Source organism: Sebastes fasciatus, chromosome 4 (assembly GCF_043250625.1).
Source record: "Sebastes fasciatus isolate fSebFas1 chromosome 4, fSebFas1.pri, whole genome shotgun sequence".
NCBI lineage: Eukaryota > Metazoa > Chordata > Actinopteri > Perciformes > Sebastidae > Sebastes > Sebastes fasciatus.
Window position 1 is genome coordinate 20,021,235 of NC_133798.1, and position 23,992 is coordinate 20,045,226.

Genomic DNA, 23,992 nt, shown 5'->3' on the forward strand with positions numbered 1-23,992 from the left:
TTAAGATTACAGCCCTACAGCTCTTTGCACATTTATCTGTCACTCATCAGTGAGTTATATGATCCATTCATTCAGGCATAGTATAGTACATAGTGTACTTGTGGTTCACATATAAAACTTCTACCATCCCTTTAGGTTTTTCAGAATATCTCAGATTAAGGAAATGCTGCCCCACAAACAGAATCTTAGCAGTTGGAAAACGGCCAATGGCTAATTAGCAAAAGAGGGAAGATGTGCCTCCCAACAACTGCAAAATGTCTTTATTTCCATGTTCAACATAGCTATCATGCTAGTAACTACTGTAGCACAGCTGAGAATCGAGAGGTTTGACATTTGCGCAAATCCTGCAACTTCATGAGTAGGACAAGACTTAATAGTATAAATAGGATAATACAGTAATAATATAATATATAATATATAATATAGTACATACTGTATGTGACATTGTTGGATTTGATGGAAGGCACCTTGATGGAGCAGGGGTAGCCATTTATCCTCATTTATCCTTGTTTCCATTGTTTTAAGCTAGGCTATACACATATTGGACCAGTGGGTAACTCCGGGTCTGAGAAGTGAAGCCAATGCTGAAGTGCCTTAAACTTGTATTCTTTCTAATAGCCAGCAGGGGGCGACTCCTCTGGTTGCAAAAAGAAGTCTGATTGTATAGAAGTCTTTGAGAAAATGATCCTACTTCTCACTTGATTTATTACCTCAGTAAACATTGTAAACATTTATGGTCTCAATCGCTAGTTTCAAGTCTTCTTCAATACAGCATGATGTTCATTTAGTAAATTATGGTTCCATTTAGAGTCAAATAGACCATAAAGCAGGGTATGCTTTAGTGACGGGTCGCTACCACGGCGTTGTCCGGTCTGGGAGTTGTCCATGTTTTCGTCTCACAACTTTAACCCTTTCACAGTGTGTTTTCAGTTCATGAAAGTTAATTGTAATATTTTGGTCGCCTATTCAGCGTTCGGTTGTACTTAGCTCCACCCTCTCGTGTCACTTCTGGTTGCAATTAACCAAGATGGCGACAGCCAAAATGCTGCACTTGAGGCTTCAAAACTGCAGTCCACAAACTAATGGTTGAAGTCACGGTGACTATGTCCACTTCTTATATACAGTCTATGTCTTGGACCTACAGTATCTGTTGTGAATGCAGAGATGAAACTGATGTTGGCCTTGCTACTATGTTTTTTTCAACCATATTTTAGTCCAAGGGGAACATACTATTCCTAATACATAGAACTATAATGTCTGTGAATAATGTCTGTTCTAAATGACTACTGTAATTTTTGGGCTTGACAGATTTCTGAATCTAAATTCTCTCCAACAGGTGTGAGTGAGGACGGCCGCAGTGAATCATCTGTAGAGAAATCCCAGCTCAGGCACAGTAAAGTTGGAGACAGCCATGAAGAAAATAGACGACAAAGCTACAGGCAGCTGGACTCCAGACAACAACCGTACCTCCTCCACCGTGAAGAACTCCTGCCACCCCAATCTGAAGGTACAAAAACTAGCTCTTCCCTGTAGCCAAACCATCTATCATTCATTACAGTTCCTGAATTCATAACACAATCATCACTGAACTGAGATGCACATGTTGAATTTGGGTTTGTTGTCAATCGGTTTAGTCGAAACTTTAGCGTTTTGTAAATGGCGTTCCTGTGGCATGATGAAAAACATGGCCTCACTGGAACTCCTTTGTTTTCATGTTTTGTGTAAACTCTGTACAAAACATTTCAGAAAAAAATCATATGTATATCAAACTTGGAAATACCTTTATTCCAAAATTGTTTTTTCAAGTCTTGTGGAATGTTTTTTTTTTTTTTTTTTTTTTTGACTTTGCAGAAATTCAGCTTTGATGTAGCAGAAACAAAAAAAAAATAGCGCTGTGTATTAGCAATAATCTGGCAATAAAATAAATATCATTATACAGAGGTAACGATTCAATATATTGCGATATGGTTAGCAAGGCGATATGATGCGATTTTAAAAAAAAAATCTAACTTTAGGAAGATTGTCATAGTATAAAGAACACACCAGAAACACACCATTTTAGAATAGGCAAAAATAACTCTTTGACCCTTTTGAAAATGGCCAACATTTAGCGTAACTTTGGAGCGTAATTTAGCTACCTTCGCTCCTCCTTCTCCACAAGCTAGTATGCCATGGTTGGTACCAAAGGATTCCTTAGGTTTTCTAGTTTCATATGATGCCAATAGCTCTAGCTCTAAAACTGAGCCTGCTACTATATATATACTATACTATAATATCACAACATATAATATCGCAATACAGATTTTTTTCTAGGGGTGTCAGAAAATATCAATAGTCATTAGTATTATCAGTTACACAGGCCAATGGGTGCAGCATTTATATACCAGAGAACGGTCATAAGAACATGTATAAATAGTTTCAGCCCGAAAGGACAGAGAGACCACATGTCTGTCATTTGACTGGCGTAGAGGGGGGTACTCAAATCTCTCTCCAATGACTGGGATCACATGTATGTAAGAGAGACACAGAGTGCATATGTTGCTGAATGTACCCTCTTGTGTATGAATATCTAAAAGCTATAGCTGTCGGTGTTTCTGCTGAGCCGGTATTTCTTCAGCCAGGTTATTCAAAAAGGAAATCTTTTTAGAGACTGGCTGAATAAAACTGCTTTAGGCATCTTCTGTGTGTGTTGATGTACATCCATGAGTGTTGGAACACCTACTGGAAGGTTGAGTTGCGTTGCCGCATGTTTCTGGTTGATGACTATGCAAGGTGTTGAGGTGTTACAGCAGCTCTCTCTGCCCTTTGGACTGGGGGATTAAGTCGCTGTGAAAAATTCCTTAAACAAAGTTTGTGCTTCAGTTAAAGAGGTCAGAACGGACTTCTTTATTGGATTAGGAAGCACATTGGACAATAATTACAAAGCCGCTTAGTGAATACCAGGGCAACTATAAGAAACAATAATAAGGAATTCCAGTCATACTGCGTTTTCCATCCGTGTGGGGTAATCTTACAATGAACCTCTCAGTGAGGTGACACAACATGCACTTCTAGAGAAAGTTTTTTTTGTCTGTTTATAGCACAACACGTGTTGCTAATGTTCACAGCAGCATTCTGCACGTTTGTTTAGCCCACATTTGGATTGTTCTACATAATGCATTCTTGTCTGGGAACTGGACAAATCTGCAAACTCATGTTTTATTTGCCCTGGCAGAGGCGTCTGGTCCCCCTCCGCTTTGGACAGATTTCAAACAACCGTTTATCTAATATGGGGCAGTTTGAGATGATGACTGTACAGAAGAGCGCCACTGAAGCATTTTCAAAAACAAGCAAGATTGCTGCAGCTGATGTGAACTTTCTGTTGAAGCTGCTATCGCCTAGCCTGTCATCACCAGGCCAAATTGCAAATGCATCTGCCAGAGCAAATAAAACATGAGCTCGTAGATTCGTCTGGTTACCAGACAAAGTAAAAACACCTTTTATCTCCAAATTCTGATGCTACACCATCAAAGCTCATCTCTGATTGCTGTAGTCTGTTTACATTTTTCTGTCACTCAGTGCTACGTCACATGTTTTGTTGCTCTAATTGGTTGAATGTCTATCCAATTGCTGTACACCTGCTGATAACCCCCTTGGAAATCGAAAATTAGATTAATTCACATTTGCGATTTGGTCTGACGATAGGCTACATGTTTGATACCTGACATGCAAATATTGTGAGATAAAGGTATTGACATTCTGTGTTTTATTCTGGTTGAAAGATCTTTCTGGTTCTATTTCCAATGCTTGAACCATGTGGACCTCTGAGATTTACATCCAGGTTTATAAAAGAAAAAAGAAGTTTAATGAACTATAGGCCTACATTATTTTATAATATTATCAGAAAAAATTACACTTTTATCACAACAAGACTAGAGCTTTTGAGGAATTTATCTTATTTATTTAAGTAACAACGTTACAAAGTGTCTCACAGTCAGTACAAATTTGGTGCAAACCAGATTTAAAAACAGAGATAATGTAACTTAAAGTGATGTAAACCTGAATCCTAGCAGATATGGGCAATGGATGATGAATGCATAGTCATACCAGAGTGATGCTAATGACAACAATGAAGTAAGAAGGATATAAGACGATGGTAAAAGTAAGTTTTTAAGATCCAAGATATCTGAAATTATGTTCCTCAAACCTTTTTACAACCCAATTAAGGTTCCTTTAAATTATGAAGTCTGGCAAAATGTGGACACCACAATTCTGGTATAAGGTTTCAACATTAATGCAGTCATATGAGAACCATCTTGCTGAAGCATTATATCCACTTATATTCTGTGGTGTGAATGGTGATTATGCACATGACATTAGAGCTAAGCCTGCCCTTACACTGAGAGATGTATTATCAGCTGCAGACCACCCAGGTGGTTGCCATAGCTACACTGATACCTGAGCATTTACATAATCTATAAGCAAGAACTGTTAAATGAAATGAGGAAAAGTCATTACACACTTACTTTTGATAGTATTATACAGTATTTCTGGAAGCTCAGACTCAGATTCTTGCTCAGCGGTGTTCTGATTGGATGAGCTTTGGGTCAAAGACAAATGGGGTTACAGTTCACATGACCTAAAGTTGGAGTGCATTGCTAATGCATAAAATCCAAGCTGTGTGCAACGTCCATGGTAGTACTGCTGCAAGATTTGGGGTCACTGGGATTTCCATAAGCAGGCTGGTTTTTGAGCCACTCTTAGCAGACTATTTAGCCTGGCTCTCATGTTGTTTAGGATCTACTTAGCCAATATTACATGTGGTATGCTTAAAGGTCCAGTGTGCACTGTGTAGCATTTGGGGAGATATATTAGCGGAAATAGAGCCTTTCATACGCTTGAAAGTGAGGGATGAGCGGAGGGGTATTCAGTTGGTTGCAATCTACAACCTCACCGCCACTAAATCCTACATACTACTCCTTTAATACTTCACCATCTACTGTTTAATTTGTGCTTACACTTGGAGCTACAACCTGAAAAGGTAACATCTGTTTTTAGTGTTATGTGAATGGCACCAAACCTGTGTGTCTCTTATGTCACTCACCATGCAGGATGACAACCGCTCCACTTGTCTTAATCTTTGCTAAGGTGCTGGAAAAATCAATGAGTCCAAAACATGATAGAAAAGATATCCACGCACTTAGATCCTTAGAGTCACTCACCATAACATGCTGTTGATGTTTTGAACACATTTGAACCCATATTGAGATTTTTCTGGGGATTGTATCTTTAAAGTAGGTTATTAATAATAACACCATTATTGTCAGAACCAGTAGTGTGTGAATCCATAGTTGCTATCAAATGACATTGGAGTAAATTCAGTTGATTGAAACATTTTGTTTGTTGGTGTGTGCTTCTCTTCCGAGCTGTTTCCATCCCTAAGCGTGCAGGCTATGGTTGCCTCTCACCTGTTTCCAATTATGCTGCATGTCAGTCGGTCTGTCGGCTCATAGTTCGGTGGATGAGTCTGTGTCCTGGTGGGTTTGGCTTCTCTAATCCTCTCTTTGTTACTGACTGCCAGTGTCCACAGGTGGCTGAGCTCAATACGCTCCGTGGCCCGAGCTTGCCCTGCAAATTCATGCCACACACTCAGAGAAATACATGCACAATATCCCAAACTAGGGCTTTTTCTTCATTGTTTTGTGTTTGTTACAAAATCTTTGTTCACTTTTCAGTCTAGAGTTTGACTTTTCTACTTTTTATGTTTCCTTTTCACTGTGAGATGGTTGAACTGTTCTACCACGAATACTAATTCTAGTAATATTAATAATAAAATAAAAAAAATAATAATAATGCAGGTTGGTGTTTTCTTTTGAAATTAAAATGTAGAGGAAAAACGCTTCTGGACCACATAGTTTGACACATTGCTGTTCTCTCTCTGTATCTCTGTAGATGTTCCTGGCAGCCTTGTCCTTTGCCTACTTTGCCAAGGCGTTATCTGGCAGCTACATGAAGAGCACAATTACACAACTAGAGAGGCGATTTGACATCCCCAGTTATCTGATCGGCATCATTGATGGGAGCTTTGAAATAGGTGAGTTTCTCAAATCCTTTTTGTCCATGTGTCGCTCTATTTACTGGCTAAATAATTGTGATGCATTTAGATGCTACTTTAATGCAATTACGACAATAATATGTCCTCTTAGCATATATGCATCCCCTTTGAGCTTTGAATAGTCACAATGGTTGCATACCTAATTGACTAAAAAATCCTTTGAAGAGAGCAGCATGTAGGCTTTGAATAGAGGGATTCGTTGATGGTTTGCAGTTGCACAACAGACTGTGGACATGACATATAATATTCCCTGTTTATGCCTCAGATGAATATAAATATTTACACTGACTTTGATCAAAATCTACACAGACCTCTAATAGGGCTGTTGAAACTATAAATTATATTCATACATTTTGAGAAGACCCAGTTTGCAGTGACCGAGATACTGTGTGTGAGAAACATTCAGACACAAACATATAGAGCCCACCCAGGACGACAAGTACATTTTATGAAAAAGCTGTGGGCTGTCTACTAATGTATCCTCCGTTAAAGCAAAGCATGTGTGTGGTATGACTGTCTGAAAGGCCTTTCCTCTGTATTTATATATCATGAAGGCAGCGATCCTACTGCTTGTCAGCTTAATCAAAACAATACAGTAAACTATTGCACACCTCACAGATATATCCTTCCATGGTGTTTCTCCATAGGCAAATGGATTTTTTTTAATTGAAAAAATATTCAAATCTACAAACAATGCAGACATGTACTCAACATAATATTACAGAGAAACAAGTAAATTAATTTGAATTTAATAAAAAAAAATAGAATTGGGATAAATAAATTTAAAAATATAAAATTATAAGAAAGAAAAAAAGCATACATTATTCCTCTTTAAAGAGTTCACTATACATTTTGACAGTTGTATTACTTTTCTTAGTGTTTATAAGTTTGAGAGTCTCTAGATGTTCTTTAAAATCATATTCAAATCCACTGACATTGTGTATAACGTTTATTACTTTACCATATGTAATTAATACATTTACCATAATTTCAATGTTAAATTTATCATGTTCAAAATGTGTTGTGTCAATTATAAAATCAATATTGGCAATATGATTAGTTTTACACAATATATAATCTTTCATTTGAGTCCAAAGGGTAAGTGTATGTATGCAATGATAATATAAATGTGTTATAGATTCTGGTACATCATCACAGAAATTACATTTGTCTTCAATATCTAAGAATCTGGAGGAATATAAATTGGGTTGATATGTATTGTGTAAAACTTTGATGTGTACTTCTTTAGTCTTTTTGGTAATTCAGAATTTGTATGGTAATAATAGCCATGCTCTTTGCCAATCAGTACTTAAAGCAAAAAGCTTTTCCTCTTGGAATACTTTTTCTTCTTTCATAGAATGTATTACGTACGACGAAGTATTAGGGCCACATTGAGGGAAAGAAAATCGGAGATTTCGAGAATACAGTCAAAATATTACGAGAAAAAAAATCGTAATTTAATGAGAATAAAGTCATGCTATTTCAAGAAAAAAAGTAATTTCCTCCTCCACAAAAGAGGCAATTTCTCCCAGGTCCGTGTGGTTCTTTATTCGGAATAAACTCAGTTTCTTCCACAATCTTTTCAAGGTCCTGATACTTATGATAATGTGGTGCTGATGTGCCAAAAGATTAAGTATTTAGTTATTTGTGAAACCTATACCAGTATAGGTGAAGTATAACTTCACAAGATGCTCAGCGTTCCTCATTTTCACACAGGCCGCACGCTGCTCTATTTCCCCTCTAAAATAACACCTAAAATTACTACTTTATATTACTATGACTTTATTCTGATAATATTACGACTTTTTTCTCTTAAATTTCTGACTTTATTCTCAAAAGATTACGACTTTTTTTCTTGTAAGTTTATGACTTTATTCTTATAATAGGACTTTTTTTTCTCGTAAACTTTTGACTTTATTCTCATAATATTATGACTTTATTCTCGAAATCTCAGATACATTTTTTTCCCTCAATGTGGCCCTAATACTCCGTCTTAATTACGTATATGTTTATTGTTGCATTTAGCATTTATATTACCATAGGCAAAGATGGATCAGAATCAGGGTTTACAAGAAATTATATCTGTCAACATGCATCATTTAGATGATTGATTCTGATTTAAGAAAAAAAAAAAGATTTAGATATTCGTAGATACTTGGTGTTCCGCAGACCTTTTCTTATATATAAAAATTGTAAAAATTACAGCCTTTGTAGAAATTCTCTCAACAGTAGGTCTTGTGTTTTATGCCTTTGACTCATCTCCATCTCCTTTTCTGATCATCTCAACCTTGTAGGGAATTTGTTGGTCATTGCCTTTGTGAGCTATTTTGGTGCCAAACTCCACCGACCCAAGATCATAGCAATCGGATGTATCTTGATGTCTTTTGGGACCTTCTTGATCGCCATGCCTCATTTCATCATTGGCCGGTAGGCAGAGTGTCATGTCTGTATGCATTATAGTTCACAAATTCCATCCATGTATTAATTTTATTTATTTTATTCTCAAGCACAATGTAGGGACAGTATTCCCTGCACTTTGAAAATGATGTACATATTTGCGCTGCACATTGTGAGTATCTAACGATACCTGATGCTTTCTCCCTTCCCTTGTTTAACAGTCACATTGGTATTTTGTACGCAGCTATAAGATCGAAACATCAGTTAGGTGGTCAGTGAATTCAACCAATAACCTCTCTCCATGTCCAGCAAGCTCACCTGAGTCCACCAGGGCAGGTGACAGACCCTCTATACTGCCCTCTAGAGGTAAGACTACGACTAGTGTTCTTAATCAAACTTTATTTATTACTATTTGTTAATATTGTCAAATCCTTTTTAGTGCTGCACAATTAATCAATATTTCATCAAAATCGCAATATGGCCTACTGCAATTTTCAAATCTCCGGATGAGGAGGAAATCGCAATATTTGTTAAAGGCGAAATGTGTGTCAAAATACAATTAGATATTTTTTCGAAATTATGCAGCCCTCATTTCTTTTACAATACTAAGTTCTGTATTGTTTGTTCCGTCTTGGGACCAACATGTGCGTGTTTTACTTTAGAGGACATTTAGACAATCACATCAAACTAGTGTACTTGTGATGTTGTTCACCAAAACCAGCTGTCTCATCATGGTTAATATGAATAACAAGAATGTAGTAATATAGAAAGATGCATGCATTAAGTTAATTGTAATTTTTTGTTAATTTTTTGTCAATTTGTGAGGGTTTGAATTATAAATTCTCATCTGATTTTTCCTGTTTGATTCTGAACTGTAGGCTGTGAGCGAGAGTCCAGTGTTTCAATGTGGATCTATGTGTTTCTGGGAAATGTCCTGCGTGGGATAGGAGAGACTCCTGTCCAGCCGTTGGGAATCTCCTATATTGATGATTACGCTCAGTCAGAGAATGCTGCCCTCTATATTGGTAATGCACCATATTCACTGGCCATATTAGTAGCTGTAGGTGCCAAGATTAATGCTGTGTTCCAAACAACTTAGAGGTCGGAATTTTCGAAGTTTACATTTCCAACTTCCGATCCCCAAGCGCTCCAGGAGCACAACGCCAAATGTTAAACAAAAACCATGGCTGACTGTGACAGACCTTGGCAAGTGTACGCACAATTGAACTCTCAGCAATGCAGCCTCACATTTTTTCTTGCATTTTTAACATTTTACTAAATAACTTTTGTGCAGAAAAGATAACCTTTTACCGTCTATTTACATGCAGAACAGGTTTCACTATATGATAGTATGTATTATTTTATTTAAATACAGGCAAGTACTTTACGTTGCCTTTTAGTTGATGGTTTATCCACGGTGTGCACTTCCATTGTTGTGATGTCAGACAACTGCGTCTTTGTGAAGTTGGGGTGGATGGATTTGCCCTGAGTTTACAAGTAGGAACTCTGAATAGTGTTACATTGTACTCTTTCTAGTAGGAGGTCGGAAATGTTTGAGTTCCAAGTCGTCTGGAACGCAGCATAAGGTCACTTCTATTTCAATGTAATTCATTCATGAAGTGGATTTTATTTATATTTGTATAATTGAATAAAAGTATTTTAAATCCAGTATGTATCAGCAGGTATATTGGATGTTTTCTAAGGATTAATTAGGAGTAGGTGACTACATGTTTAATACATACAGGCTTTTGCTAAAAGAAAATGAGACTTAAAGTGACTGTATTATTCATTGGAATGTGTTACAATAGAAAATACTAAATAAAAATAATTCTTAAAAATGGATGGATGTTATGTTTTCTGTTAGTAGGTGTTGAATGTGGTTGAATGAAAACACTTTGTTGTCTTTGTTGTAAATTCTAGGATGTGTCCAAACCATATCAATTATTGGTCCTGTCTTTGGGTACCTGTTGGGGTCGCTCTGTGCAAAGATCTACGTTGACGTCGGCTATGTGGATATGGGTGAGTTAACTGTCATCTGACTGATTAAATAACAGTGTTGTGTTTGATAAGTTGTTAAATCAGTTGTTCACACTGCACTCACACTCCTCTGTGGAGAGTTGGATTTAGAAATTGGTTGTTGTACATGATGGCGTTAAAGCTGTACAAGACATAATGCACCTGCCAAAAGGAAATGAACTAGGGCAGGGTAAATCCTCCTGTGATACAGTGTAATCTGACTGGGAAACACTTTAAAGCTGTTGTAAATACAATACAACAATACAATACAAAGTCAGGAGACGTCTCCTCATGTTCTGAAATGTTGCATTTGAACATTTACTGCAGCCCTAAGTGTATGTAAAGCACTTTAAAAATGACTCTATATAAATAAAATCACTTCGCCTTGCCGTAGAAATAAATATAATTAAACAAATAAATGAAAATGTAACTATAGTAAATGAGAGGCAACTTAAACCAAATGAATCCACATACTGTGCTCATGTGGTTCTCATGTCTTGGCAGAGACGGTGACTATTACCCCTGGAGACGCCCGCTGGGTGGGGGCGTGGTGGCTGGGCTACCTCATCGCTGGTACAATCACCCTCATGTCTGCCGTCCCTTTCTGGTTCCTTCCTAAATCACTGCCCATGCCTCTGGACAAACACGATAGCAACTGCACTCCAGAGCAAACCAGGTTCATCAAAGATTCACCAACCATGGAGCACAAGTTCAGACCTGAGGAGCCGGTTAATTTACAACAGATGGTCAAAGGTACGATTATATTCACACTAAGTTGTACTGCTGGGAAAGTTGAATGTTGAGTAATGGCATAGTAATTAATTAATTATGCAGTCCGGGGAATCTTTAGGGATGTACTGTGTTTTTCACCCGAGTCTCTTTTACAACTGCTTCCTTTATTAACCCACAGTTTTTGCATTTCTGCATCAAGTGCAAGCTGATTTTTTTTTTTAAAGAAGTTTATTTCTTCTTATGAATTTAAATTCCATGATGCATGAACAATCCAATTCTACAACATTGTGCCGAGCAGTTTCCAGAACAGAAGTGCTCAATATTCAATCACCGAAAAATGCAATTCTTACAGAAATCTCAAAATGTCAAAAGTTTTTGATACCAAATCACAGCATGGCTTTTTCTGTGGTGTTCCTCAAGGTCTTGGTGTCTTAATGTGGTATTTTGGAGGGATTATTGATGATTTTTAACAGTTCTCAAGTGGTAGAAAAAGGTTAAATTTAGCACCAAATCTGTGTATCAACCTAAAAATCACTGCAACAACTTATGAGACTTAATACACACGGGGATGGTCATCATATACTTCTATCATAATATTCTAAACCTTTATACACTTTTACAGTTTGTTTTAATTAATCAATCATTTTTCTATTTCTGATTTCTGACTAGAAAAACTTGACACACAGTGCTGAGCTGCATCTCAAATTAATCTTCAGGTTCCCAGCTTTGATATCCACTTCTATGGGACATCTACTGTTGACCTGCTATCTCCCCCTAAACACCCCCTGTCCCTCCCTAAAAAAACACAAAATGGGTCAAAGAGGGGTGGAGTGGAAAAGGTTAAACCTGTTGGTCGGTCTAGTTTTAGATACCGTATGCTTTTTATAAATGCAATGATAATCTGTACATTATGAAAAGATGTGTTGAAAGAGACAAATCTTTAGGTTTTTAAATGGTTTTCATGAACTTCCCCACACAGAATTTGTGCCCACATTGAAGAGTCTCCTTGGAAATCCTGTGTACATCACTTTCTTATGCGTGACCATCATTCAGTTCAACTCTCTCATCGGGATGGTCACCTACAAACCCAAATACATTGAGCAACACTACGGCCAGTCAGCATCAAAAGCCAATTTTCTCATGGGTAAGCACACTGTTAATTGATAATTCATAATGTTTACCTGGTTTGGATGACTCTTGTTTGGTCATTTTATCTTTTGTAGATGAGTTACACGCTTGCTCAAAGCCTGTGCTGCTCCACTGAAAGGAAAGTATTTAAGGATACAAAGTGATGTGAGCTGGATGGTCATCATAAGAGTTTCACGAGCCAGCTTTTGATGAATTTTTGATGCTCCAACTCCCACTTCCCTAAGTAAACGCTGCAGCTTCTGAATGACAGCCAGGTTTACTGAAATTGTTGGACAGTTTGGCATTTATTTAAAAACAAAAAAGCACACATATTAATGAGACCAGTTATTAAGGCAATCTGGTGGAATTGGAGACAGTGTTTCCTCCACACAACAGAATGAGTGAATCTCGGATGATGAGAAATGCATTTCTTATCCTCTTTACAATCAAAAGTCATTTTCATCTTTCACGACATGACTTCAGTACACTTTACATGAAATATGAATGAGACTACTTTCATATGAATGAGGGCTCTTGTCTTTGATCCTTTCGGGGAGCGATGCTGCTGCCTGATGTTGCTTGTTCACGTTGTTTCCTGATCCTCTATCCCTTTAAGAGTCCGTTGTGTTCTGCAATTTGGCTAGGCATGATCAACATCCCAGCTGTGGCCCTCGGGATGTTCTCTGGAGGTGTCGTCATGAAAAAGTACAAGCTGGGTATCATGGGAGCAGCTAAATTTGCCTTTGGGACCTCGCTGCTGGGCTACTTCCTGTCGCTCTTTTTCTTAGCCCTGGGCTGTGAGAACTCCAAGGTGGCCGGCATCACAGTCTCATATAGCGGGTATGTGATGTCTGGTTACATTTCCCTCATGTCATAGCAGGATATGTAATATTCAGGAGCAGGAGCTAGGTTTGGATTTAGGGACATTTTACAATTAAAGTGATAGTGTTTTAAGTGGTGTTGTATGAGGTACTTACTCACAGTCAGTGACTGGAGTTACCACACAGAAGCAAAGCAATGCACTGTTGTGGACGGGGCCGGCAGCTGTGAGACAGCTGTACAGTCTATACATCAGACTGGCAATACGTCATCCAGAGTAGGCTCGCATGACATTGGGGGAAAACATTCCCATGTCCCGCCTAGACGGCAACAGAGTAAACAGAAGAAGTTGAAACATGTCTCCAAACTTCTACTTTAAACAAACCGATAATAGTAATAACGCCATGCCGAAGAGCTGCTGTGTAGTTTGTTGCACCAACAATAAATCAAAAGACGCTGATCTCTGATTATTTTCCCCAAACATGTCCTAAAAAAGATATAATAGAGGGGCTTTATGGCTCCAAGCTATAGACCAGACCAGCATCACGTCATCGCCGAGGCTGCGCTCCCTTTTGGGCGAAAGAAACCCGCTGTCACAGGAGAGAAAATGGAAAATGACGAAAAGCTGTTGTGTAGCGGGTTAACCAGCTTTCATTTCAGATCTGAGGCACATATGATACGTGTCCCTGTCTGTTTGGAAAACTGAAGACTGAAGGGACATGACAGCGATCAACTTTTATTTATTAACGTATCGCAAACTCTCAGGTCCAAGCAAGATTGCAAATGAATTATTAGATATGTATAAAACAAACATTTGTTTAACAAGAGATGAATGCATACAAACTCGTAAAAATTACAATCCAAACAAAGGTCAAATAGCACTGAAGTCTATGGGATCTTCGGTTTTCTATCCCCCATAAAGAGGGCGCGGCCTTGAGTTTTTGCAATGGACCCATATGTGCCGGACTGATGTTTGTTTCCGACAGGAAACTGAAGTCATTATCTACACTCTCGCCCAACCAACTAGACACTATTGAAAAAAACTGTAATTTAACACAGGAGTTGCTGGTCTACCGCTGCCTTGATTTAGTTTATTTGCGTTATTGTGTTTGGTTAGTTCGGATTCACCAAAGTCACACAATAACGTAAACTAACTAACCGATCGAGGCAGCGGTAGACCAGCAACTCCCGAGTTCTGCAAGGTAAAATTACAGTTTTTTTTCAATGGAGTAGATGGATACAACAGCTTTAGTTCCCCGTCAGATAGGGCTGTCTGATGGCAAGGTAAAGCAGTGAGCCTTTCTTTTAGGTGGCTAAAATACTTTTTGCTGTCAGCCCCGTCCACAGCAGTACATTGCTTTGCTCCTGTCGGTACTCCTGTCTGTTTCTCCAAACTGGAGGCTTGCCGATCGTCATCTACTGTAGGTGATACACTGAATATGGATAAGTACCTCATACAACCCCACTTCAAAACACCCGAACTATCCTTTTATCCTTTTTTTGTGTTGTGTTGCCTTTCTTTGTCTCTATTTTCATATTCCATGCACAGTAACAGTCGTGGCTTCCTGTTTTGATGAATTTTTCATATGTGCTGTCAATAATATATATGCATTTTCTTCATGTTGTCACATGCAGAGTAGAAGGCTTGTCTTATCAGGAGCAGTCTCTCTCCTCTGACTGTAACTTGGGTTGCTTGTGCTCAAGAAAGGAGTGGGATCCAGTGTGTGGAGAGAATGGGATCACCTATGTTTCTCCCTGCTTGGCTGGATGCACCTCCTCCACTGGCTCTGGTAGAAATACGGTGAGACACACTGACTCCATGACACATCCATATTTCTCAGTGTAACTGTTGACTAACAAATGCAGCTTAATATTTAGGCTTCATTGCTGTGTTTCATTCATATTATGTACAATAGCACTGATGTCTACAGAGTAGCACTTGACTATTTACCTACAGGAAAACAAATGCTTCATTCATTCATAAACTTTTCTTCTCTTCTGTTAGGTGTTTGACAATTGTAGTTGTGTAGCGCTGGCTGACACGCAACAAGGCAACATGACGGCCACTCTGGGCCAGTGTCCACGTAGTGACAGCTGTGACATAATCTTCCCTTACTTCCTGGCTCTGTCTGTCCTCAGCTCCTTCGTCATCTGTCTTGGGGGAACACCTGGCTTCATGCTGCTGGTCAGGTCTGTCGATAAGCCTATTGTTAGAGCTATACATCATGTTGTCGTTCTTGGACAGATTACGCTTCCTGCTGTTATCAGAAAAATGTTATCACTTACATATGAAACAGTATCATCAGTAGAGATGTTTCAAAAATAACTAAAACTGTCAGAATTTAGAAGTCTTCATTAAAGGTGCTCCATACGATATCCAGAGAAGTAATATTGCAGCAAACATCTATTTTCTATGTAAAGATATAGAGGAGTAATGTCTACCTGAGCAGAGAATTAAGTCGCTCTCCTTCTGTGTGTGTTCTAATCAGTGGGCAACCTCCGGGTCTGACAGAGCTAACAGTTTACAGCTTACAGCTTACAAAAAGAAGCCAATGAGGAAGTGCCTTTAACTTGCATTCTTTCTAATATCCAGCAGGGGGCGACTCCTCTGGTTGCAAAAAGACGTCTGATTGTATAGAAGTCAATGAGAAAATGACCCTACTTCTCACTTGAATTATTACCTCAGTAAACATTGTACACATAAGTTTATGGTCTCAATCACTAGTTTCAAGTCTTCTTCAATATATCATGACGTTCATTTAGTAGATTATGGTCCCATTTAGAGTCTAATAGACCATAAAGCAGGGTGTGCTTTAGGGCGTAGCTACCTTGTGACTGAGAGGTCGCTACCACGGCGTTGTCCGGTCTGGGAGTTGTTGTTTTTTCGTCTTACAGCTTTAACCCTTTCACAGTGTGTTTTCAGTTCATGAAAGTTAATTGTAACATTTTGGTCGCCTAAAAATACCTTATTCAGCGTTCGGTTGTACTTAGCTCCACCTTCTCGTGTCACTTCTGGTTGCGAAATACCATGATGGCAACCGCCAAAATGCCAAACTCGAGTCTTCAAAACAGCAGTCCGAAAAACCAATGGGTGACATCACGGTGACTACGTCCACTTCTTATATACAGTCTATGGTTGTAATCCGAGTTTCCCCGTGCTTTGTTGACATAGCCAGGCCGGCCACCATGCCCCACTGGCTAGCTCATGGCCGCCACCCTGCACTGCTCTGATACGGCGGATACAGCTGGGCGACATTGCGGAAGTGTCGCACCCACCCTCCGGTTCCCCCCTGGTTAACACTGTTAGCTCTGTCAGCACTGTTGCCGTTGTTTTCGCTGTTAGCACCGTTAGCTACGAGCTGCTGGCTCAGCCATCGCCATGTTGAGAGCCATGCAAAGGTAATAGAAATGCTCCAATCTCGCATTTAGCACCTTTTTCACCTTTTTCTTTTTTTACCTTAAAGCATCTTCTAATCCTCATTCATAGCATTTTTTTTCTCTTCCAGTACAAAAAGTGCAAATCATTGTCCTTCTTTAGGTGTTGCAATGTTTAAAACCTGAATCTCCTTTAACCCGTCAGTCTTGTCTCTACAGGTGCATTAAACCTGAGCTGAAATCTTTTGCTCTTGGGATCTACACGTTGGCCACTCGCACCCTTGGTGAGAACCATCTTTAGTATTCCAGACATTACTATCTAGTTAGTGTGAATGTCAAACTCGCGGAAATCTCCTAAGAGCTGACATTCAGCATGCCGTGTGTTGGAATGAGCAGAATTACTGGAGTAATGTGTGCGTGTATAGAAACAGATTGAGTTCATCATTAAATATTTCTAAAAATGATAAAGATGCTATCTGAACTTATTTTGTCATCAAGTATTTTAAGCACCTATTTTCCATTAAATAGCATTATTATAATAAGTATAACAATGATTATGTTATGTTATATCATTTTATAACATTTACAATTGATGGATATCTCACTTTGAAGCAACCCTTTGTGCTCTTTGTTTGAAGTATTATTTTGTTATTTTGAATTGCGCTACAGCTGGAATACCTGCCCCTATATACTTTGGAGCCTTAATTGACACAACGTGCCTCAAATGGGGAAACAAGATGTGTGGAGGAAGAGGAGCATGCAGGATATATAACACCTCAGCTTACAGGTAATATGATATGTAATTAATATCCACTGGGATGCATATGTTCGCCACATGTAGCTTGACTTTTTCCCAGTTTGTCCCCCTAACAGCATTGCTTTCTGTTTTTTTGCAGGATCGTGTACCTGGGCCTGACACTGGGCTTAAGGACAGTCTCCTTCTTCCTTTGTATTTCAGGCTTTGCTCTACTCAAAAGACATATTAAGAGGGAGGAGAGAAGCGCTCTGACCAATGGGAGTGCAGAGTTGGAGTCACTGAGGAAAGAGGAGGACAGCTCCATACACTGTGAGCAGTTTATACCGGCCTTGGACTGCAATCCTGATAGAGAGACTCGTTTGTGAGCCTCAGCAGCTCAACCTCTTCTCTTCTGACTCAACTCTATGGAGCGCCTCAGTCAGATGTATAGAGGAACACACACTGTGGACACTTCATAGCACACAGAGGATATATTTGTACAGGATTTGTGTAGACGACGAGTCATTTTAAAAACACAACAAGCTATTTCTGGAATGTAGGAAAAAAAAGTTTGTTTTTCATGAATGGAAGATTTTTGGAGAAAAAATAATGTAATTGTGCTGTATTTTCTATGTTGGTCTTCGTTTTTATGATTAAAATTGGTAAAGTAAATTTGGGGATTCAACAAGGAGCCTGAATAAGATGGTTAAGGGGAGACGACCCAGGCAAAAACATTGTTTTTCATGCACTGGCCATTTTTGAGATTTTGGGCTATTTTGCTTCTATAACATGTCTTCTTTCAGACTAGTGGAAAGAAAACATCCAAAATACACATTCAGGTGTTTATTTTACTACTTTGTCTATTTACGTCTGTAGATTTCTCCTAAATTCACCAAAAGTTACCATTAGATAATGGCTAATTTGCATATGTAAACATACACTTTCAGAAAACTTGTAATACAAAAACTAATAGTCTTAATGTGCAATCACCTGGGGAAGTTTACTGGTGATATCTATTAGTTAATTTTATTACCCTATTCACTTGTAGTGTCTCCCCACAGCATCATGTCAGAGATACGGACATTAAACAGGTCTGTAGGCTGTTTCTGTGGTGGAGGAGCTGGGAATGTGGCTACACTGAGGCAAAGTAAGTGTTTTCTGTGAACGAATAAGGTCAGGAAGCAGAAATACAGTAAGTGACTCCATGATTGAACTCCAAAATGTTGTCAAACTATTAAGGTTTGGAGGTGGATCTACCATTCCAGGATTCTTTTAAGAATTTGAACATCTGTTAAAACAAAGATGTTGATAAGTCAAGTGTACTCCTCTCAATGAACAAATGAAACAGCTTTCGTCTTGATTAAAGGTTTATATGGAATCCAAACAAATGAGACATGCGATGCTTCAGTCATAGAAAATTATAATTCTTAACAACCATAAAAATGCAATGACTTGATGTAGAGCATTCATTAGTCATTATGTGTTAACAGGAGGACACTATTGTGGTGGTCTGGTCTGGTCTATGCAAATCTGACTAAACGGGTGCACAATCTCTACGGTGACATTAAGTTTAGCTTAACAGCATAATGTATTTCTGGGATGTCGTCAGGTATTAATCATTATTAAAAGTTAGAATAAGCATGAGCCAGTGAGACAAAATTTCAATTGATTTGTACACTTTTAATACTTAAAAGGGTAATATACGAAAAGATATATTTTATGTTCATAATAAAGACTTTAGTAAGAAGATGTTTTCAGCATTTGACAACTTGACATGCTCCTGATATCTGATATACTACAGCCTAGCGTTTCTTTGATCCCATCAATTAAAAATCAAAAAATGTGCCTCGGTTTAAACGTCAACGTTGTAAAACATAATAGAAACATTGCCTCTGGTGGCCTACTGCATATAGCACACAGTATAGTGTTGTGAAGAAAAGGTATCCGTGTACAGTACAGAGAAGAAATCTGAAAACAGTTGTCATCGTGTTCCCGGTGTTTACTGATCCTTTTTGTCTGCAGGACTCTGATTCTGTGAATCAAGTACAGGATTAAAAACGGAGCTTCTCAGTATTTGGAGGGTTCATATACAGTATTATGTGGCATTTGCATGCACATATAAATTACTAGCGGGGCAGTTAAGCATAACAATTGTGCATTTTGCGATAAAAGCAGCACATTTGGCACAGATGTAGGTTTATATGTTATGAAAAGATATAAATATCAGGGCACGATAAATTTGGCCCAAGGGCCTTGGCAGCCTTTTTTTTTTTTGCCAGATGTCATTCTATCATGAAGGCAGGGGGGTAAAGTTTGACCCTGAAGTGCTCGTTTTATTTGGTTTTTAAAGTTTTCTTTAAAGTGTACCCTTAAAAACATCTGATCTAATCTTCTTGAACACACCTTGGAAATCATCAAGACTCATAAAATCAGTTTTCTGCTAAATTTAGGGATATTTAATGCCCCCAAGGGCCGAATTTGCATCGTCTACTCCCGATATCTATATCTTTTCATAACATATAAACCTACATCTGTGCCAAATTTGTTGCTTTTATTGCAAAATGCACAATTGTTAAGAATATTACAGTTCTGCTGCCCCACTATACATATGTGTGTGTGTGTGTGTGTGTGTTTTACCTGAAGTAGATGGTGTTCCCTCAATAGTCTGTCATACTCTTGTGCCAGACCTTTGGCTTGCCTCCTCATGGCCTCCACTTCAGCATGAGACTTGTGCGCAGCTACACACACAAACAATATTACATGTATAAATTGCTCTTTATATCATCAATGCCCCTTAAAATGAGCTTCTTTCTTACAGCTCCCGTTTGTATGCATGAAGCGACCTGTGATGGTCCATACTCGGCAAATGTTTTCTCATAATTATAGTTTTTCATGAATATTTTACAGTTCTTTGGTATAACTGCAGATCAATCTGTATGAAGGAATTGATGGTTACTCACCCTCCTCAGCAGCCTTCACCTGATCTGCCAGCTTCTCACTCTCCAGTTTCAGTTGCTGTTTTTTTGCTGACATGGATTTTTCCTCATCCAGGAGAGCCTGAGAACAAAGGATTCTTCTCAGTTACCAACAACAGACAACAGAGCAAAATACAGATCTCAGAAACATGAAATATACAGTATTTATTAACGCCTACACACTTTAAAACAGTGGTTCCAGTGGTTCCCTTTAAGGGGTCACTGGATTAACAAGAAAGGGAAAAAAAAAAATCTAAATTATGTTTATTTTTTCAGACTTTTCTCTAAAATTTGCAATTTTTCTGATTTTACCCGTTCAGGCCTCTAAAAAAAGATCACTCTTTGGTTCAACTGGCCACAACTGGGAGTCATATACAACCGGTGATGAAGGGTCATAAGACATTACTTTGTTTAGAAGGGTCACAGGCCAAAAAGGTGTGCATGAGTCACAAACTGTCTAAAAAAGGGAAATTTATGTTATGCTGAAGGTACAGTGGGCAGCTGTAGTGGGCAGATTGGAGCACATAAAATGATTAAAAAAGATTATTTTTATAAAATAGTCACTATATCCTGACAGTAGTGCATGAGACAAGTAATCTGAAAAAAATCATGTGCCTCTGTGTCCTCCGGTGCTCCCAATGGCATCTGCAAGATTTCACAGACTGGAGGAAAACAACCAATCGGAGCCGAGCTGGAGCCCGCCGTCTCTGAGCAGCTATCAATCACTCTCAAACTCCAATCAAACGGTCAAACTGTTCAGCTGTAAAATGAGAACGTTTGTGACCAGGCAGCCATGTTGAGATCAGTTCAGGAAATACCAAGCACCGCCCATCAGCCGGAGCAAACGTTCTCATTTTACAGCAGTACAGTACACTACAAGATGTTTCTGAAAACATTTGAGGCGAGAAATAGGCATTACAGTAACAGAATATTGATTCATATTTGATCAGCGCTGCCTAGTTTGACCGTTTCATAGAAGTTCGCGATAACAGCTGCCTTCATTGAATGAACAGCCAATAGGAACGCTCTCTCTTTTTTTAAAGATTTTCTAAAGCCTGAAAACAGAGCCATGAGGAGGAGCAGAACTCTAGTTTTCACTCAGAACACTTGAATTACAATATACTGAAAGGTTATTATGAAATTTTTGCCCAATGATGCCAAAATATTCTACCTACTGCAGGTTTAAGTCTATAATAATAAGTTTTAGTTCTGTCATCAGACTCTGATTAAGTCTCACTTGTTTGAGCCTCAGGTTGTCGTTCTGGTGCTGCTTGGCTGCTTTGACAGCGTTGTCCATCTGGGCCTGAAGACCTGCACTGCTCTCCACGGTGACAGCAACCTGGTTTAGCAAGGTGACAATCCGACGCATGATACTGTGATGGAGGACAGGAAGAGATGAGAACCAGAAGAAAAAAAAGACAGGAAATCAGAAAGTGAAGTGGACAGTTGTGTTTGTCTTTGACTGAGGTCCCAAACTGTTATTCTGAATAAATGTGGACGGAAACAACACTAACAGCCAAAGGAAGAGGGAGAAGCCAGAGATGTAGAGGTTCCTCTGGGCTCTGAACAGCTTCATGTGGACATTGTCGTACAAATTTGGGTTCACCACGGCGTCATGCATGGGCTCAGGACCCGAGTACTTCTGCACCTCACGGACAGCATCTGGGAGTGGGGACAGAGGCATGACTGACGCTGACTGAGCTGGACTGACAACATCCTGTCAGTCTACTCAGTGTTCAGGCTCTGTCACTCACAGCAGCAGGTTGCTTACCAAGGAAAAGAACAATAAGAACCATGATCATAGTAAAGAAGCATTTGTTCCAGTATGGAGATAACCAGTTCCATATTCTCCAGTTGAAAACTGAACGCCACCTACAAAGTAAAGGGACACTGTGAGGGTAACATAATATACAGTAGATCTACACAGAAAGGACATGCATGCACTCTGCTGGTGATTTGTGTGAAGTGTCTCTTTCATTTTCCTTATTTTCAATCAAACTCTTGCACAGGAAGCTGAGCTGCTGAACAAACTTTTGAATATATTTGTGTGTTATATTGCAGTACCTCCGTGCTGACATGAAGGGTATACACAAGATGAGGTTGACTGCTAGCTCTGCATAGAGGAAGAAAGCCACGGCCGTCCACTGGAGAGTCATTGTGACCGTGGTTTCCTGAGGAGATTAACAGGTTTAATTAACAGACCTGGACTGCATATTATAAAGCTTTACACTGCAAAAAATATCCTTCCATATCCTTTTATTTCTTCATTAAATAAAAGCAATTACATTCAGTTACAATAACTCTCATTCCTCCGGAACAAGTGGCAGTGGAAGTCAATGAACATGCAAAAATACTTTTACTGTTTGAAGAAAAGAGGTCATAATTCTTTGATTTCAGCTTCTTAAATGTGAATATTTTCTGGTTTCTTTACTTCTCTGTGACAGGAAAGTGAATATCTTTGAGTTGTGGACGAAACAAGACATTTGAGGACGTCATCTTGGGCCTTGATCAACATATTTTCTCCATTTTCTGGCATTATTATCGACCAAACAACTAATCGATTAATCAAGAAAGTAATTGACAGATTAATCGACAATGAAAAATAATTGTTAGTTGCAACCCTGGTGCTACTCTTCTATTGTAGAGTGACTTTTACACACAAATGTTTCTGTAGGGCGACTACATAAAACAGGCAGTCTGCAGCAGGCATTCATAGCCCCTTTACTATTTATAGGCTTTTACCTCTAAATCTATTCTTACTCCTCAGCATTAGTATCATTGTGTTTAAGAGCAGGAGGTGGTCAATCCACGCAATAAACAGAGTTGGTGGCTTACCAGACAGACAGAAGTTGTGCGATCAGAAGAAAGGGAGAGTCCAGACACGCATGCGCTCACACACACTCACAACAGCTGCTGGTGCAGCCCTAAATAAATCTCAGCAGGCTAGTTGACACCACTGGTCAGCCCGTTTGGATTTGTTAAAGATCACAATCGGACTGACTAAAAGCTTTGTTTACAGTCTACTGAATGAGTACAACATTTGTCTTTTTTTTTTGCACCAGTGTTTTATCCCTGGGGTGTGAGCTGTGTGTTTGCTGATGTCTCACATTTCATGCCATGGTACAAAAATAGTCATGCGAGGGAGGGACACTTAGCCTCTGTATTTATATAATAATTAGGGCTGTCAATCGATTAAAATATTTAATCGTAATTAATCGCATGATTAATCCTGATTAACCACACATTTCTGTTCAAAATGTACCTTAAAGGGAGATTTGTCAAGTATTTAATACTCTTATCAACATGGGAGTGGGCAAATGTGCTTGCTTTATGCAAATGTATGCATATATTTATTATTGGAAATCAATTAACAACACAAAACAATGAAAGATATTGTCCAGAAACCCTCACAGGTACTGCATTTAGCATAAAAATATGCTCAAATCATAACATGGCAAACTGCAGCCCAACAGGCAACAACAGCTGTCAGTGTGTCAGTGTGCTGACTTGACTATGACTTGCCCCAAACTGCATGTGATTATCATAAAGTGGGCATGTCTGTAAAGGGGAGACTTGTGGGTACCCAAAGAACCCATTTTCATTCACATATCTTGAGGTCAGAGGTCAAGTTCGGAGCATTATTTAACAGCCTCCGCAACAAGCTAGTATGACATGGTTGGTACCAATTCAATTCAATTCAATTCAATTTATTTTTGTATA

General features: G+C 38.8%; 2 protein-coding genes across 6 annotated transcripts in view; one reads left to right on the forward strand and one right to left on the reverse strand.

Annotated features, from left to right (window-relative positions):
* The window catches only part of LOC141766081 (solute carrier organic anion transporter family member 1C1-like), a 20,943-nt gene extending 2,436 nt beyond the window's left edge, over positions 1 to 18,507 (forward strand). The window contains exons 2-15 of one of the 5 annotated variants that reach the window (XM_074632584.1): positions 1,337 to 1,507; positions 5,932 to 6,073; positions 8,389 to 8,521; positions 8,736 to 8,857; positions 9,370 to 9,516; positions 10,412 to 10,510; positions 11,012 to 11,260; positions 12,219 to 12,383; positions 13,012 to 13,207; positions 14,895 to 14,987; positions 15,326 to 15,376; positions 16,781 to 16,845; positions 17,231 to 17,348; positions 17,458 to 18,507. In XM_074632584.1, coding sequence (XP_074488685.1) covers positions 1,412 to 1,507; positions 5,932 to 6,073; positions 8,389 to 8,521; positions 8,736 to 8,857; positions 9,370 to 9,516; positions 10,412 to 10,510; positions 11,012 to 11,260; positions 12,219 to 12,383; positions 13,012 to 13,207; positions 14,895 to 14,987; positions 15,326 to 15,376; positions 16,781 to 16,845; positions 17,231 to 17,348; positions 17,458 to 17,683 — 1,902 coding nt within the window. In that variant the 5' untranslated portion in view covers positions 1,337 to 1,411 and the 3' untranslated portion in view covers positions 17,684 to 18,507. Of the gene's footprint in view, positions 1 to 1,336; positions 1,508 to 5,931; positions 6,074 to 8,388; positions 8,522 to 8,735; positions 8,858 to 9,369; positions 9,517 to 10,411; positions 10,511 to 11,011; positions 11,261 to 12,218; positions 12,384 to 13,011; positions 13,208 to 14,821; positions 14,988 to 15,191; positions 15,377 to 16,780; positions 16,846 to 17,230; positions 17,349 to 17,457 lie in introns of those variants that run through there. The other 4 variants (XM_074632582.1, XM_074632583.1, XR_012593572.1 and 1 more) reach the window with 4 other exon arrangements.
* Positions 18,508 to 18,514: 7 nt separating this feature from the next.
* Positions 18,515 to 23,305, reverse strand: LOC141766083 (B-cell receptor-associated protein 29-like). Its single transcript, XM_074632586.1, has 8 exons — positions 23,108 to 23,305; positions 22,337 to 22,443; positions 22,044 to 22,144; positions 21,787 to 21,934; positions 21,510 to 21,645; positions 20,258 to 20,354; positions 19,935 to 20,035; positions 18,515 to 19,329 (listed from the first exon to the last, which is right to left on the reverse strand). Exons 2-8 carry the CDS (start codon positions 22,426 to 22,428, stop codon positions 19,297 to 19,299), a joined length of 708 nt encoding a protein of 235 aa, XP_074488687.1. The 5' UTR covers positions 22,429 to 22,443; positions 23,108 to 23,305; the 3' UTR covers positions 18,515 to 19,296.
* Between the last annotated feature and the right edge of the window lie 687 nt (positions 23,306 to 23,992).

What these genes read in the sequence shown, in the direction of transcription:
- LOC141766083 (XM_074632586.1), bottom strand. Translation starts at nt 22,428, where the DNA reads ATGACTCTCCAGTGGACGGCCGTGGCTTTCTTCCTCTATGCAGAGCTA. An exon ending in ACAACCTGAGGCTCAAACAA is followed by an intron (nt 20,355 to 21,509) that starts GTGAGACTTAAT and finishes CTTTGTTCTCAG; the next exon opens with GCTCTCCTGGATGAGGAAAA. An exon ending in GGGAACACCATCTACTTCAG is followed by an intron (nt 19,330 to 19,934) that starts GTAAAACACACA and finishes CTTGATTCACAG; the next exon opens with AATCAGAGTCCTGCAGACAA.